Genomic DNA, 18051 nt, shown 5'->3' with positions numbered 1-18051 from the left:
GCTTGCAGCCTGTTTCACGGTGCCACTTGGGAGGGGATATTGGAAACGAGGGACTTTCATTTGGCAAGGTTTCCTTATCTTAGCACCTACTCCTTTCGATGGTATGTTTTTGAAGGCTGCTCGGTATGACTCTGGGTACCGTGTGTACATACATATGTAGGAATAACGTCTATGTTTCTCAGAATAGGCACTTTTTTGAAGGCAGTAAATCTAAAAGTAAAGTTAACAGAGCCTATATTTAGTGCTCATCTTCTCACTTTGCTGATGTGTATGCTGAACAGAAGATCACAGATTTGAGTCAGTCTCGCAAAGAGGCCGGAGTTGGCAAATGGCTATATTCAGAGCTGGGGAAGTCTTGCCAACTCAACTGTAGCTGTTAAAAGGCAGACTTGGAGAAGGTGCAATCGTTTTTCTCAAAGGTGACAGCACAGAAGGAGAAAAGCCTGTGACAAAGCCATGAAATAAAAGCTGGTGTGTACGGCTCAGAGAAAATTACTATCCTCCGGCTCTGCATCTTCATGTCACGTCTACTTCATGGCACAGATTTGCAACCCGAAAGTTCTTTCTTTTCCCTTCCTTTTTTGGGGGGTGCCATCTCATAATTGCACATATTCCCAGTAGAGAAAGAGACAGCCCCAAATCTGTTTAACTAATGATAAAGAATGATAAAGGTAAAGTTTAAAAGGCAAAACAAAACAAAAAAAGTAATTAATTGCATAGATACCAAGGCAAAAGTTCAATACTGCATCCTGCTGTGAAAGTTTTGCATTTAGTTTAAATTTTCACTGAAGGCACATTAAATCACATAATTTTATCCATGCTAAATAATCAGACAATCGATGCCATCTTTAATTCTATTTGCTTTTTCATGTGTCTCCTGAAAATTAATGAGGACTACTTCAGATTTTTTTTGGGGGGAAATATTCTGCCTTGTTTAATAAGAAATAATTCTTGGATAATTTGCTCATCAGCTTTCCCAAGAGAAAAAAAAATGGGTACTAAAAGGAAGAAAGTCATTTAAAAATGATTTTGCAACTAGTTAAATAGAAGCTAATGGTGGGTGACAAGATTTAGTTTCCAGGGTCCTAAATCTCTTTCATCAAGGATACACCTCAGTTCAGATATTTCAGTTAAGTAAGAAGGCTGGTACGGTTTATCCCAGTTTCAACTTGCTACCCAGTCAGGAAGGTCCAAGGCACTTTAACACTTTTTGGCAATTTTGCCCTGATATGTTAATGTAATGACATTCATCTAAAAACTAAAAGCAGAAGGCACATAGGGTGAGTAAACTGCAAACACTGCCCAAATATCAACTCACCTTTTACTGTTTGAAAGTTCAAATATGAGGCCATTCCTATTGTTGGCATTTAAATGATAAAATCCCTTTTCCTCTCAAAGTCTGTGTTTGAAGGAATGAAGCATGTTGGCAGATACATCACAACCTGGCTAAGCTATTCACCTACTTCTGGTTTATAATCACTAAGTGATCATCAACTGTCACCCAAAGAGAAAGAGAGATGAAAAGAAACTGGATTTTTTCCCTTTATATTTGTCTCCCAAGAAAGAAGAAAAATGGAGACATATATCCAGGAGAAGCTAGCTCTTCCCCTTGTGCACTTTCTAAACTAGCTCAGAAATGGACTGAAATAATTTGGTGAGGGAAGACATTCAGGCTTTAATATTTACTCCCTTGTGATGGGGGAAAAGGAGTCAAAAAAACAACTCATTCTTATGCCTCAGTAGGAAGCAAAGCAGGCACCGTACAAGGTGGCAACACAAATGCATCAAATAATAATCGCCCAAGAATGGTTCTTACCCTTTTCCCAACAGGTAGAAATCTAAAGAGCGCCTCAAGCAGCAGAGATAAATACCTTAGTCTCCACCCTCACCTCAAAGTGCTTTGGCATATTTTAAGAGATAAATGGATGCGTACAAAATTTAAATAGCTTCTCCTTTTCTTTTTTAGCAGTCACTAAAATGGGTCAGGTCTAGGAATTATTAGTTTCTTGGCCTGAAAAATCCAAGTGTTTTAAAATAAGATTTCCTTTTTGAAGGATCAGCCTTCTTGGAAGATGTCTGCGTGTGTGTGTGTGTGCGTGTGTGTGTAAGAGAGAGTGTGCGCCTGGGTGCAAGCACGTGCACGGATGAGCGTTTTGAGGACAACACAATTGTATTTTCCCTAAGCATGGGGGGTAATATTGTGTACAGTGGAGGAAGAAAAAAATGCATTCATAATTTCCTTTACGTTATGTAAAGATAAATCAGAGCTTGTGGCTTCCTTGATTTTTTTAAAGGGCTGCCTTTTCATATTCACAGCTTCACTGTCCTTTCATTCCCTCTAATAAGACACCACAGTTTCTACGCAAGTGAGTCTCGGCTCAGGCGTACTCACCCAGATAATTCTGATGAGTTCTCAGAATGCTGCTTCTGCTACTCCACTCCTGTAGTGGGGGTTATACCTGTTATTCTACGAGAAATCACTTTCCACTCTATCAGTCATCACATTAATCAAACCTCACGGCAAGATCAGCCACCTTTCCAGGGTCTAAATTGACATGTCAGCCAAGGAGACTCGCCTGCTGGCCCTGCCGGCCCTGCCTGTATTTCCCAGGTGTGAAGACTGGAAAGGGGTGAGAGGCCGTTTGTTATTTAACTTGGCCCTCATTAATCCCGGGGAATTCAGCAGAGGGATGATGAGACCAGCTTGATGGATGGAAGACTCTAGGGAGGGAAAATGCCTAGAAAGCTTATTAGATAAGCTCATTTTAAAGGTTCCCTGCAGTAGATTTAACTCAGATGAAGAAAGATATTTTTCAATCAGTGGACAGATTTTAACTTAAAGCCAAACAACTATAATGAGAAATGGGAGGAACTAAAAACCCAAGAGCACACATCAAAAGGCACAGCTTCCTGAGGGATGCAGCTCAAGAGAAGGCATGCCCAGTTGTTGAAATGCCACGTAGAGCAGGTTCTAGAATATACACGCAGGCTTCCAAGTACGTAGGCTGGAAACAACAGAGCACCAAACGCCTCAGGATAAGCACACACAAATCACAAAACGACCACAGCGGGGTATAAGCCCAGGCTATCAAGTAGCAAAAGCCAAGTCGCAGAACGGCAGTCAATCCCATAGCATTTGTTCACAGACATCTCAAGGTCAAGGTCGGTTGGCCGGCTCGGAAATGCCTGATGCTGTGACATATACTTGGTGGGCCTCGATAAATGTGAACTGAGAGAAGAATATGCACTGTTTACCTACAGCAGTTCCTGCCTCTGTGGGGCATAAATCGTAGCCCACAGGAGAATCGTCCTAAGGGTCAAGTCACTTCTTTCTGCACGCCACTGGATTCTAAATGACATGGTCTTGGTTGATAAACGGAACCTCACAGTTCCAGAGAGTTTTTCAGTTAATGTAAAGTAAACCACGGTCTCTGGGGAAATTTGCTGCAGTGTACTTCAGTGCCACAGTGTTTGTTCTTAGCGGTGGCCCTTCCTCACCGGCTCCATCACACTGCCAATCAGAATACCTAGTAGTTTCCCACAAGATGACACAGAAAATGCATGCAAGCTCTAAATGGTCTCAAACACCACAGTACACACATGGCTCTGCAATCTGATAGCTGAGTAACCTATGTGAATTTCCTTGGATGCCCTCAAACAGGGGGCACGGTGGTCTGTGAGAAGCATACAGCGTGCTTGGAGGTATTTTGTGCCCTGAGAGCGGCCACTGGAGAGAGCACTGGACTTGCAAGACCTGGGTATGTCCCCAAATGTACCACTTACCAGCTCTATCACTTTTGGCAAGTCACTTAACAATTCTGAGCCTCAGCTTTCTCTTCTAGGATAGGGCTATTAATAACCTTCCTCCCAGGGCTGTTTTATGTGTGAAAGCAGTTTGTAAGCTCTCTTAGGAATTATTATTTCAGAGCTCAGAAAGCCACCTCCGAGTCCTGCCCAGGAGCCTGATGACAGGTTCTGCCGATAGGACTCTGGAATTTAAGGCTGGGGTGGAAGGGCTGCAAGCCTTGTTCTCCCGAAGACCAAGGAATGGTATTGACACTAAATAGTAACTCGGGACAATATGGAAAGAATGTATACGTTTCTATGTAAAACCATGACATAATGTAACCTCCTTCCTTTCGCAAAGGACAACTGGCCAGAGGTGATGCATTTCAATAGAACCAGTATTTTCTGCTTTTGACGTTTTCCTTGTTAGAAGTGGAGATCGCACGCTGACATTTCCCAACATTTTAAGGTCATTATCAGCAGAATGAATAACAGGGGAGGGTTTCATGGGTTAGTTACTGGCGGAAGGCATGAAGCTATAGAACAACAGTCAGAACAGTTTGTCTTTTGAATAAGAAAGTAAAAACAGCAACCCCAAACTCATACTCTGAAACCTAACCCTCAGAAAACCCTTCAGACTATTTCTAAGGATGTTTAAAGGTTTTTATAATCTTCAGCTAAAAAAAAAATCAAAGTTTATTTTTTGTAAAGTAATGTGTTGCCAAAAGCAAAATATGTTTGGAAGGAAAACAGAGGGAGGAAGCGACACTTTATTATGTACTAAAGATGAATTTTGTGTGGCACCAAGGAGCACCTAAGCCCAAAAGGCTGTTTCTGGGAGCTTGGAACAAAGCATGATGGAGGAAATGGAAGAGCTTAAGAAGTAATGAGCTCCTTGATGCAGGTGACGCTAAGCAGAGTCTGGATTATCACTTAGCAAGAAATCTATCAGGGAATTTTAACACCAAGTGGAATAGATGAATGTGGAGTCCTTTCCAACTGTGGACCTAGAAGTAATAGGAAAATAGAGGTGTCCTGCTCATCGCCTTGTGGGCTCAAAAGATAGGGGTGTTTGGTGCAAGAGTGGAGTACAGAGCTATGAGCCAATGCAAATGTGCATTTTGTATGTTATCAAAACAGATTCCTGTTGATACTCTATGGGTTGGATTATAATTGGACAACGTATCCCATCTTACGTTTACATAGAGATGAAAAAGCAAATTGAATCAATCTTGCTCTATGCTTTTCCCTTCTCACCGACCTTGAGTATCTGGAAGCGTTTTCTCCTGTGAAGGACATTCCGGAATCTGTGATCCTTAAAGCAGAAGGTCTTCTCTGAACATAACCTATGCTCTCCTTTTGTTTCTGGTGCCGTCAGTATTCTTCTCTAAACTTCTAAATCAAGCCAATGAACCAAGATTCCTTAACAAAGTTCACTCTTCCATGAAGGCTTACTGATACCAATGGGGAGAATTACTTTTCCTGAAGCTATATTCCTTCCTGTGGAGTGCAGACTGAATCTATTTGATTTTACTGCAGTTAGCTTCAATCAGAGTTACTTAGGGGCTGATTCCCTTAAAGTGATTATTACATTGAGGAGATGAGTAAGGGGTAAAGATGTTAGAAAGACAAAAGGATAGAGAAAACACGGACTCCTAAGGGTAGTTCTTAACTGATCAAGTAGGGAAGCTGCTCACTTGGTCTAGAGTGCAACATCTATAGGTACTAACATTTGAGCCCAGAAGAATGAAAGCAAGCCTCAAAAGCCAACCAGCCAGAAATATTTATGTGGAACCGATAAAGAGCCAGGACTCTTTTTGTGTATTCAGTATGGGAACGTGGACAAGAAATGTCTTATTCTTGAGAAGACAAGAACAAAGGGAAAGGGCTGAAGAGAATTCATGAACATTGACCAAGAAGTGGGAGTCTTATGGATGACATATATACTAACTAGCTCACTTCCTCCTCTGACTTTTTGGTAACAACAAAAACAGTAAAGGACATAGTGTAAGAGGGCTGTTTTGCACACATGGGAGATCTATCCTCATCAAGCTTTCACTCTCCTGGGTCTGAGTCCTTGGGGGAAGTTTCCACATCGAATATCAAGTTTCCTTTGGATGCTTCCAATTCCACTTACTTTCAACCCTGAAGAAAGTGTTTTTACCTAGCCTGACCCAAAGTGCTGGCCCCATTTCACCAAGTAGATTGAAACAAAATTAGAAAATATTGTTGGGTCCAACTGTTCAAAGGAGAAGCAAGAGGGTGATTGGACTTGATACCATGTCAATCAATGAGGAAAAGTTGAAAGAGTCAGTGACATCTGACCTAGAGGCAACAATTTAGACATTAGACTTCTTGTGCATAGCTCCAGAGCCAGAGTTTTGTTTAACACGGAAGAACATTTGTAGAAAAAAGCTGCCCCAATGGTAGAAGGGACTGCCATGACTACTACTACATACTAGCCAGCTCTAAGAAGATGTGAAATGGGGACTTGTCAGGAAAATAACGGGAGATTCAGATCCTTAAAGGACGCATGATTTGTCTAGGAACAGCACTGGGGCTTGGGGTCAGCTATAGCCCTCTACACTGGGGTAGAACACAAGATGACATAATGAAACCTGTCTCAGTCTTGGTAGATCATTCTATTCCTGGGGTTGAACACTGAATTTAGAAGCTATGTTCAGTACCAAGTTGATTGCATTTGTGGGTCATTTAATAAAGACTCCTATTTGGGCCTATTAGGTAAATGTCTAACAGAGTTAGATGCATGATGTTTTCTCTTGCCCATAAGTGAATAAGTGTCCTGGAAGAAGTAGCAAGCACACAGTAGGGAAGGATTAATGTAACCATCTTAAGGTATTACAAAAGAATTAGCTATCGGTTTCCCTCATCTTTCTGGTATACATAACATTTTGCTTGTAGAATCCTACAAAATCTGTGCTTATAACAAGGGCTAGGATAAGAGATATTTATTAGTGTGCTTAGAAACTGCTGTAAATTAAGTAACAATCAGGAATAAAGGGCGAAGATTTTAGTAATTTTTTTTTTTTTGGTAACTTCACGGGAGAAAAGTCAATGAGTTTAATAAAATGCATCTTCCACACAACTTCCCACAAGATAAGCCCCACGCATGTTGGATAACAAAATTATAGCGTCTACAATTTTTTGCACAGGGTCCAGGAAAATAAAAGAGGTAAAGGAGTAAGTGTCTTTCCTTTCTATATTGAAGGAAAAATGTGCCATTTTATATTTCTTCTTTGAACTTAGTAAGCTAAAGTTAGTTTTCTGTGCTTGTAACTAAAAAGGAAAAAGGCAGTACAAATCAACTCTAGCGTGGTTGTTTAGGCAGGGCCGTACAGGACGTGGATGACTGGATTTGAACAAGAGGCCCACAGACCAAAACAACGCCTGCTTACCGTGCTCACCAAGTAAGTACATCAGAAGGGATGAAATACTGAATGTGTGAAAATAGAAACCTCTAACCTTCAGAGATGCTTAGGGCGTAGTACAGCTTAACTAAGACTACGTAAGAATATGCATTGCCATCTGTCACAAAGAGAACGAGCTATGGCCCTCTCACAGAGGGATGAAATGACATGTATTATAAGAGTCTCGTGGGCTTCCCTGGTGGCGCAGTGGTTGAGAGTCCGCCTGCCGACGCAGGGAACATGGGTTCGTGCCCAGGTCCCGGAAGATCCCACATGCCGCGGAGCGGCTGGGCCCGTGAGCCATGGCCGCTGAGCCTGCGCGTCCGGAGCCTGTGCTCCGCAACGGGAGAGGCCACAACAGTGAGAGGCCCGCGTACCAAAAAAAAAAAAAGTCTCGTGTAGTTACGGCCATGCCATGGGGCTGAGAAGCAGCTCCCATTTTAATTCTCTCCTGACAAGGGAAAAATACATGGTTAGCCACAGTGATTTTTAAACACCTCATAAACTTGGAAATATAAATATTTTACTTGTTTAAAAAACTACAATTGCCAATCCTTAAAACCCCTATGAAAATTCTGAGTTACACGGTACAAGAATCTTATTGTTTAAATTGTGACCTGCCCCTTCTCTCAAATTCCTCCTTCCCCGCCAAAGCCCTCTCTTCTTGGAGACAGGTAAAAAAAAAAAAAAAAAAACTAAAAAAAACAAAAAACAAAAAAACCCCCAAAACCTCTGCCTGTTTATCAAAACAACACATTCACTGAGACTATCATTAATTCTCGGCCAATTCATTTGTGTATTGAATTACGTATGTATTAGTTATGCTTTTAGTTTCCTCATCTGTGACCCTACTAAAAAGGAAAATCAAGATCAACTTGTAGAAAACAGAAGGGCAGAAACCCAAAATAGAAATACAGTCCTAGAATTATAAGCTTTTCCTAAACAAATTTATAAAAAATGGATACAGAAGGCATGTTTTGATCAGTATTAGCCAGAGTTTAAAAGAATCTCAGACTCATTTTAAGACAATGTTTTACCGAAAGACCCAGATTGTTCTTCTCAGGTTGCTTTTTATAAACAGACTACAGGTCTGTAATCCGTGCTTCAGGAAAAACTCTGTTGCTGACCTACTCCCTGCAAAATACTGTGATTCAAGTATTAGGGTTTAATATTACTGTCATGGGAAAAATGCTGATATGTGTAAAAATTCCAGAAGAATAATAGCTTTCCCCTGCCATAAGGAAAACTCTCAAGTTTCACTGATCTAAAATAACATGCCACCACTTAAAAATATGATTGTTTTGTTGGTCAAAATGCTTTGGATTAAAAAAAAAATCTCAACCTAGTCTTAGAAAGATCACTTTGCCTATAGCTGAGAAAAGTAGGCCAGTCATAAAGGAATTTGCCAAGAACTCTGTGATCTGAGTCCCTGATGAAAACTCATTAAAATAAAACTGAAAGACTCTATTATCTCACCTCACTTTATGAATAAACACAATCTGGAAAAACAGGCACTTTTAAAGAAAGAATTGATGGATGACACATATTTTGCAGCACAATTCTTCCTTTAATATGATCATAATTCCATATGGCTTGTAATGCATTGATTTAACTTATTTATGAAAAGTCCAAGCACGATAACATTAATGAGTAGGAATGGGAAGGAATAAGAAGGGAGACAAGGCAGGGGTGGGGGTGGGGGGAGAGAGAGAGAGAGAGAGAGAGAGAGAGAGAGAGAGAGAGAGGGAGGAAGAACTCTCACCACGCCACACAGCTTTAATCAGATCACTTTTTAAAGGTTGAACTATAAGTGAACTAAACAACAGCTTCACGAGAAAAGTTATCTGTCAAGGAAATAACTTGACCTGAAGTGTTCATGATTGCACCATAATAATGACTCAGAACCAAGATCCTCAACTTGTTCTGTACACTATTAAATTAAAAAAAAAAAACAAAAAAATTGTGGCAATTAAAAAAAAAGTGGACATGCTGAATAGGTGTTAAAGGCTCAAGTGGAAGTCTTTCTTCACTATCTAACTAAAACGCGAGTAAGACCACTAAGTCACTAACAACACCCAAGACATCACCTCGTGGCATAAGAATGTTTACCTAATTTAGGAATCCGTAAGGTACTTCTAAGAGATGGTGAGAACAGAAATACTGTTAGAATACATTAAGATGAAGAGTTGAGATTTCTCTGGATTTTGACTTTTTGATGAGTATATGTTGGAGATTTGGGGATGGTTATTTAAGTGACAGACTCTTCAGTGGAGCATTCAGAGTAGTGTAAAGATTCTTTAAAAATAAGGCACAAATCCATGTTGCTCTCTGATTGTCTCCCATGAAAGTGCACCAAAAGAGCGATCTCAGGAAATGAACTTGAGGCACATTTTGCAGAGGTATATCTTTTCCAGCCTCCTGGTTTCCTACAGATGGCTAAAGCATGGTATGGAACATGCTGTCATATTTCATTCATAACACACATGTACTGTAGCTCTAGGCAACAGATGGACAATCGCTTGTTTAAACTACAAATGTGAAATACTAAGGTAGAATAGCAATATTTCTAGAAATGTATATGGAAAAAAAGCCTTTCCAAGCCAAGAGGAATGGTGAGAGGCTGTGAGGTTACATCAGTGTTTCCCTGATCTCCCTGGCAGCTGCTATAACTTCCCCAACACCCTGCAAAACTTGATAATGGAGGGATCAAGGGGCAGCCGACACAGATTTGACAAGAGAAGCCCAAAACATATCAAATAGAAATAACACTGTTACTCCTGGCTGGTTCACATTAATAGGATTTTTACTAACTAGGAAAACTGTTGGAAGTTGTGTTTTCAGAGTCCTGTCTATATTCCATAAACCCTGTACTATAGCCCCATGGTAAAATGCTCTTCTTTTCCCCCTGGGACCCAAATATAAAACACTTGAGAGTGTTATATGCTTGAAACATCATCACAAACATCTCTGCAGAATCTTTCATAGTGAGAAAACAATTATACTGTTGATATCTCCACTGTATTAATCGGCATACACTCAATGTAGTAATTTTGATCAGAGAAGTTGCTCTTACAGAAACAATTTGTTAATGAAAGAAAAAAGAACCCACATCTTTGAGCTGCAGACATGTTCAGGATCTCAAAGTCTTGATGTGCTTTTCTGGGACACATGACTTATTTTTGAGTTTTAAAGGCCGATTTATTTGCAGATGAGACTCCACACTGAGTTGCCATGAGCTGGAGATCCAGGCAATGGAGAAATCTAACTATGAAACGGTCTGCAGAGCCCAAGACACAGTGGGTTTCTTTTTCCTTTTCCATGTCTCTCATGTTACATAAAATTACCAAATATTTGTGTTCTTGACAATTTTTTTTAAAGCCAGTATATTTTTAGTATATTTTTACAAACTTTCTCTTATAGACTCTATGATTCTTTTCTATTACTTATGTATTTAAATGATTAACAATCAAGACAATATATCAAAAGACAGTAGAATTATAATCCTTAAGGTATTAGATCTTTATATCTCTGTTATAGGCAAAATTTCACGTAGCTAAAACAGTAAAACGTGATTTGGCATTGCTGACACCAAATGATTAAGAGAAGATAAGAAAGCAATATAAATCATATATTTAAGAAATCCTGAAATAAAATATTTTAGGATCCTTTCCTTATTATACCTTGTGAAAGAAAAAAAAATCTAAATCTAAATATCTATATATGTAGGTGTGCACATTCATTATTATAAAAGTATGATAAGTCTATATTAAAAAGAGATTTACTTTAAAAATCTTTGGTAAAGATACTCTGAGGTTATGTGATAAAAATGCACTATAAAGGTTGTAAGCAAGCAGTATTCTGGCAATGCCACAGTGAGGGGTCTGTGAAAGCATTTTTTTATTACTCTCTCTCTCTCTTTTTTTTTTTTTGCATGTAAACATTCAGTTACATAAGGACTTAAATGTAACAAACAAGTAGAATGTTATTGCATTTTTATAGTATAAATAGTTCATAAATTCTCCCTCCTTTGGCAAAATTCATACTAACAGGACTGCACTTCAAGAGATAAGATCTCTCTCTCAATAAACTTGGCTCTTTGCTTTTGACCAAAAGACAATTTCCCCCCAAGTATTTCATAGAAAACAAGTTACTGAAACAATTCAAGCAGATTATATTATCATTATCACCTCAATTGTCTAATAGTCAGTATTCTTTGAGATCATCCGCATGGTCTGGCCTTTCATTTGGGAGACAGAAATTCAGAGATACAGTTGCCACGGTATCCTAAAATTCATATGCTGCCCGAAGTGGACCCCTCGTATTTCACATTATGAGAAATGTGAGATCAAGGATAAGGGCAGCAAGGTAAGGAAAGGACAGTCAAGGGTCAAAGGACCCTTTGAAAAGCTGTAACTGTGGTGGTTCTAAAACAAAACCGTTTGGGGACCAAAGCAAATGAGCCACAGATTAACTCAGAAGAGCTATAAGCTTAAGAACTTCTTACAGAAAAAAAAAAAAATCAACCACCTTTATGATTATTCCTACTAAAGTAAAATAAATTTAACTGGGACTCCTGAGGCCTGGGCTGCAATTCAAAACACGCACAATTTTTCATTTCTGAGTGTTAAAATTAAAAATTAGAAACAAAAGTCAGACTAGAAAACTTTGTCACTTTCTAATCATGAAAAAATATCTGTGGAATCAGGGAAGGGTATACAGGGGAATGTAGCTATATTTGTTATATTGGATTTCTTAAACTGGGTGGCACAGAGATTCATTATATTATTATTTATACTTTTGTTTATATTTAAAGTACTTCATAATTTAAAAGTATATACTTGTGAAAAATTTGAAGAAAGTTTTAACTAATCTTAATCCAAGATACTTAATTAGTTTACAAAACGGTAACCTGCTACTAAGAGAAGTGTCCTTCCTTAAAAGAAACATGTTAAAACGTAATAAAGTATATGCGGTCCTGGAGCTGGCAAGTAAGCATTTCACTGCCCAATAAGAGTTTGAATAAAGATTCTAGGCAGAGACTGCATATTTTTAGCTCAAAAAGGCAATTTTTTTTCAGTGATTGTCTTTGAAAGTGTGGTGTAAATGTCACATCGATGATATGAAAATGTCTTCTGCAGTATGTAATTTGAGTTGCAGAAGGATTATAAGAATAATGAGACTGTGGTTTCACAATCTTTTCAAGCTTTCCTGTCTTTTTAAAGTAAACTACACAAAACTAACACAATTTTATGTGCCCTGATTTGCAACTGTCAGGCAAAAAGGACCTGGGCCTGGAAAAAAAAATTTTTAAACTGCTCTTTATAGCTATTTTCCTCTAGAGAAAAAGTCAATTTTGGTACTTGTGTTTGGATATTTAAAAAAAAAAAAAAGGCAATATTTCTGACATGAAAAGCAGAACAGTATTGGAAATGTTATATTCTAGAGAAAACCAAGTTTGTCCATATTATTATGTCCAGGTAGCATGGAAAAGGAAAATCTTAAGATAATATTTTGGGGTAATAATGAGTTTTTCAAATATAACCCCAAAATGCTTTATCCAGCATACCCTATCTGTAATTTCTTTAGAAAAATATTGAAGTTTGGTTCTCTCTCACCAGTATCTGTTTTCAAATGAGCCCCAAACACTGGTCATTATAGATTTTGAATTAGGATGGCTGCAAATTCAATGAGGGCTTCTTTTAACCTATGTAATTTACAGCTTAAATTCTTTATAGCCTGACATATAATTGTGCATTTTTTTTCCCCAAGGGACACGACTAGTTTAGAGCAACAGAAAGAACTATTTTTCAATACACAGAAAAAGAATGGCTATCTTTTATGCTCACTGGCAATGTGGAAGTGATAGGATGGAGCCTTCAAGCCTAAAAGCACCTGTGAGTTGGCAAACTCACCCAGGAAAAGCTGTGTGACAGCAAATACCACACTAAAAAAAGCCATTCAACCAGATGAAAAGTGAGACAAACATAGGGATTAAAAGTTAAAGGAATGCAGAAGTGAATGGGATGGAGCATAATCCGTGCAAAAATGTGCAAGTCCTTGGGAACAAAGGCCCATCAAGGTCCTACATGATTAAATGTGAAATGTGTATTTGGTGAGAACTTTAAAACATCTCATACTCTATGTGTTTCTAAAGGAAGGTTAATAGTGGATGAAGTAGAGACCATCCCATAGCTTGATTGCCTTTCCTCTCTTTTCCTATTTCTCTTCTTATATTTTTTTTCTTGTGTTTCATCCTTCTCAGAGCCACCAACTAACCGCTAAATAGGTGACTGGATTTAAAGGTCAGTGCTAGCCTTGGCGGTCAACACCCTGATGCGGGCAGAGTTGCAGGTCTTGCAGAGGATGTGTCCATCCAAAGGGTAGCAGCCTTGGTTATCTCCTTCAGACAGGAGACCACCACAATCCTGGAAGAAGGAAGACAGATGGAAAGGATATCAGTGAAAATGGAAACAAATTCCTTTGCTTTCCATTCAAGGCTTCCATAATGAGGCCAACTACTACCTTTCCTCTTCATACACCGCCAGCCCCTTCAACTCCTTCTGCAGGATATAACATGGTATGCCTTGCATTAAGCTTAAGTAGAGACTGGGGACATCAATACGAACAGGGTGAAATGACCCTCCTGAGATCACTTAATGGGAAATACAGGTACAGGAAAAGAAGAACCTGAGGGTCTAGGCTCCCAACTAGTAGTTTTGCTCCCCTCACCCAAACAACGAGAACAAGCACAAGAGAAAATAAAACAAGAATAGATCCCGAATCATTAATTCATCTTTGCCATTTATCATTAATTTAAGGATCTCTCAAAAGTAATATACAGGTGCAGGGACAGAATCTCCTGGTAACTCCAGGGCAGAAGCTAAGTTGTAGAGTGACTCCTGCTAGGCAGAAGGGCCACCAACGGGCTCTACTTACTTATTCCAACTTTAGAAAGAAAATAAAATCTTAAGGTTTGGGGGCAGGGGGTAGAGGGAAATGACCTGCTGTACTTTCTAAAGGATACAGCACGGAGGAGAGGACACCGTTTCTCTTTAGTCATAAAACCTAGTGTAAAAGCTGGAAGTCTTTTATTCTCTTTGCTCATGTGAAGGCCAGAGAGAGGCACGTAGGGCCAAACAGAGCACACTGCATGAAACAGGTGGTCGTTACAGCTCAGGCGGTGAATGGAATGACTGCAGTCCTGGAGAGCAGGGGCCACCCTGCCAGCCCCACCAGCCTGTGTCTTGGGAAAATCTCCTCGTGGGACTAGAAGAGCCAATCTCACGAGGATGTGGTAATAAAAGAAGTTCATACTATCTCTCGCAGACAGCTAATGCGAACTGCTGCACTCAGGAGAGCTAGTAGCAAACAAGAAAAGCGCTTTCAAAGAGGGGCTCTGGGTAAGTCATAGGACGATAAGAAAATGTTTTAAAATCATTCTCTGAATGATTTTATACCTTTTCATACCCAGATTAGAGGAGAAAGACTTGCTGCCCTTTGCTGTATAAATGAAGACATGGCCCTCGGCCAAGAGGCTCCCTTGTCACTTCCAGCCTGGGTTACAGGCCTCTTGTAAAACACAAGTCCCATGAACACAGGCACTAGGGGCTCCCCCAGATTTAATAATTGCTGTATTTATGAAAATCCGGCTCTAGTGGGCCTGGCAGGGTGAGGGGGCACTGACCACAGACCTCACACCGGTAGCAGTGAACATGGAAATCGCGATCCAGAGCCACAATCCGGACAGTCTCTTCCTGGCCAGGGGCTGGCATGATAGGCTCCTTGCACACAGAGCAGCGGGGGGCAAACTTCCTGAAAACGGAGAGAGAGTTCTGGTTAGATACTGAGCATGGACACTGGCAAAAAGATGAGACTTGGAGGTGAAAAGAAAAGGTATAAACCAAGAGCCAGGACACGTGGTCTGCTGTCTTGTGTGACCCTGAGCAAAAGTCACCTTCCTTGAGCCGGCTTCCTCAGCTTAAAATAAGGGACTCACACTTGGTGACTGTTGAGGTCCTTCTAGATGATAAATACCATGATATCTGGTGAGGTAGGGGAGTGAGTGTGTGAACTGCTTCTGCATGAAGAGCTACCGTGGCGTGGGATTCACCTGTGGAGAGATCGCAAACCCAAACCCTGGGCTTGGGCAGCTCAGCCAGAGAGGCAAGGAGGCCCCTACTTGTTTCTGACTTTTGCTTCTAGACTTTTGTATGTGCTCCCCAGGCCCTACCCAAGTATCCTGAGGTTGGTAACTTTGCCTCATTCCCAGTTATTAAGCCTCTTCTTTGAAATGTGTCTTGAATTCTAGGAATGAACACAAGAAACCTCAAATACGTATCTTTTCAAAGCAGCAGAGGTTAGCGAGTTTAAATACTCTTTATACCAAACTTCCTATGGCCAAATCTGCAATTCCTATATTTCGGTTGTGTTAAACTTTTGTTTAAAAAGAAAAAATTACAAAGCTGTCCAGTTCTCTATTCTTCAAAGGATTTTAGAACTTCCAAAGGGTATGTGTATATGAATATACCACCCAACACACACACACACACACACACACACACACACGCACACACACACATACACACACACACACACACATATACACATATGTTTTTGAGGTTAACTCTTGGTGAGGAATTTTAATATTTCCTAATCTCTTAATATTCCTTAATATGACCAATGGCCGTAACATTTTTTTTTCTCGTAACAGATTAATAGGCTGCAAATATAGGCTGTGCACCCATATGTATCTTCTGGAAATTAGGTGTTGTCTTTATGAAGGTGTGAAATGAGACGTGATTTGAAACGGACATGGATAAGAACTGAAAAGATTAAAAAAGAAAGACTGAGCAGCTCAGTTTGACTGAGCAGCTCAGTAATGGTTTTAAGATTAATGATGTTAAAATTTATCTATTTGTAGAGAGACTTAAAAAGAAATAATGATAGTAATCTAACTCTTTGCAGAGCACTTTATGGTTGTCAAGGCATCTTTACATACATTATACTCTATATGTACATATTAATTTTCCTAGCAGCACCCAAAAGGCATCTGTATGGCTGCAATCTAAATAAATATGAATTAAGCAGCAGATCAATTGATTGCTATGAAAGAAAAATTTAAAGGATCATGGTACAATTGCGGCAGTAATCAGAGTTGTTATAATTGGTATTTTATGCAAGAAGTTCATACTCAGTGGCAAAAAAAATTGCTTTGGACTACTTGATTATTTTTGAATCTGGGTCATCAGTAGTGAAATAAGCAGCCTTCTGGAATCAGCTGCAAAATTTCCTTCCCCAAACCCAATGGGACTGTAAAGTCTGTGAGGTCAGAAGTGTGTCTTGCCTATCACTTTATCTGTGAGTCTTCCCCAATGTCCCCAAGTAGGATTACTAACTCCTTGAGGATAAAATATCTTTCACTGAAATTGCCTATTTTAGCAGTAATTATCTGCATATCTTTGGAGACCTCAAAACTGTGAGCTTCCAAAGGCCAGGATTTGCTCTATTTCTGAGTTTCTAGAAATAACTAGTGTGGCTGGTGCAGAAGGTAGAAAGTCAGGCAATATCTAATGGAATGAAGTATTTGCCACATTTCGCATAAAAAGATGTTGCTCAGGCCTTTATGTTTCATCTCAAGGTTCCTCTCTGGAAAGGCACAGACTGTATTCTTGCTGAGTAATGATTTCTTCTTACCAATTGGCCTCATTTCTATGATGGGAAAAGGCAAAGTGAAGAGACAGGAAGTGATTTCCACCGTCCCCACTGTGTTCCTTGGCCAGCATTTGGAGGATTGTTAAAAATCCCAGGTGGTCTATTTCAAGGCTCAGCTCACTAAGCAGACGATAATAATAAAATTAATTTGATACAAACACTTCTGATGGTTAAAATTGTGTGCTTATTATTGCGCCAAGCCTTGTTAAGCACTCTATACCCTGAGCCTTATTTTTTACTCATAGCAAACATTATTAAGAAATACTTTTATCATTGCTGCCTTATAGCCATGGGAGCCAAAGCTCAGAGAGGGATGATCTTAATCATTGGGTCCTGGCACATTTCTGGCAATCCACAAATGGATGCTGAGTAAACAAATAAATGGATGCATGTAACATCCCTGATAAGAAAGCACAGATAGTGGAATAAAGACTCCACACAGTGAAAGGGTCAGTTAAATCAATCTGCTTTTCTGAGCTCACTGTCCTGGCACTGGGAATACAGAAATAAACTCAAACTCCAGCAATCACACTGGTGAGGGAGTTCTATATATTTCTGCATTTGTTCTATTAACATATATACGTATCCTACCATATTGCAAAAATGATTTAAGGGGGTTACTGTAAAATAGCGTGTGTGCGTGTGTGTGCGTGTGTATTCTTTTTTTACTAATCAGGCTAAGTAAAGTGCTATCTATAGTGAATTTACAAAACTATAAAACATAGAGAAGGAGATACAAATTCAAACATGGGTTTAGGGAGCGTTTGAGATCAGAGGAGGATTATTAGAGTAGATGATAATGAGTTGGGCCTTGAAAGATGGCCATTTAGGTGAAATGGAAAGTAAGTCTGTGTGTGTGTGTGTGTGTGTGTGTGTGTGTGTGTGTGTGTTTTGGGGGTGAGGGTGCGATACAGGCAGTCTGCCAGGTAACTAGTTTGAGCAGTCATCTGAAATGACATATGGGAAAGGGTTTCTGCCTAATAGGATGGAGGATTTGGGCCAACCCTGACTGATGGCAGTTATGGAGGGGACAGCCCATAAGCAAGGCTTTAAAAATAGCACTTCAAAAGCTTGTTACTCAGAGTGCAGTCCAAGACCACCTGGGACCTTGTCAGAAAGGCAGAAT

General features: G+C 39.7%; 1 protein-coding gene across 6 annotated transcripts in view; it reads right to left on the bottom strand.

The window, feature by feature from the left end:
• Positions 1-257: 257 nt before the first annotated feature.
• LPP (LIM domain containing preferred translocation partner in lipoma) overlaps positions 258-18051 on the bottom strand; it is a 695014-nt gene continuing 677220 nt past the window's right edge. For all 6 annotated transcript variants that reach the window (XM_079921711.1, XM_079921716.1, XM_079921713.1 and 3 more), the window contains 2 exons: positions 14906-15026; positions 258-13639 (listed from right to left, as the gene is read on the bottom strand). In XM_079921711.1, coding sequence (XP_079777837.1) covers positions 13511-13639; positions 14906-15026 — 250 coding nt within the window. In that variant the 3' untranslated portion in view covers positions 258-13510. The remainder of the gene's footprint in view (positions 13640-14905; positions 15027-18051) is intronic.

Source organism: Stenella coeruleoalba (genome assembly GCF_951394435.1).
Source record: "Stenella coeruleoalba genome assembly, chromosome: 5".
In the NCBI taxonomy this organism is placed as follows: domain Eukaryota; kingdom Metazoa; phylum Chordata; class Mammalia; order Artiodactyla; family Delphinidae; genus Stenella; species Stenella coeruleoalba.
This window is presented reverse-complemented; position numbering and strand designations above follow the sequence as displayed.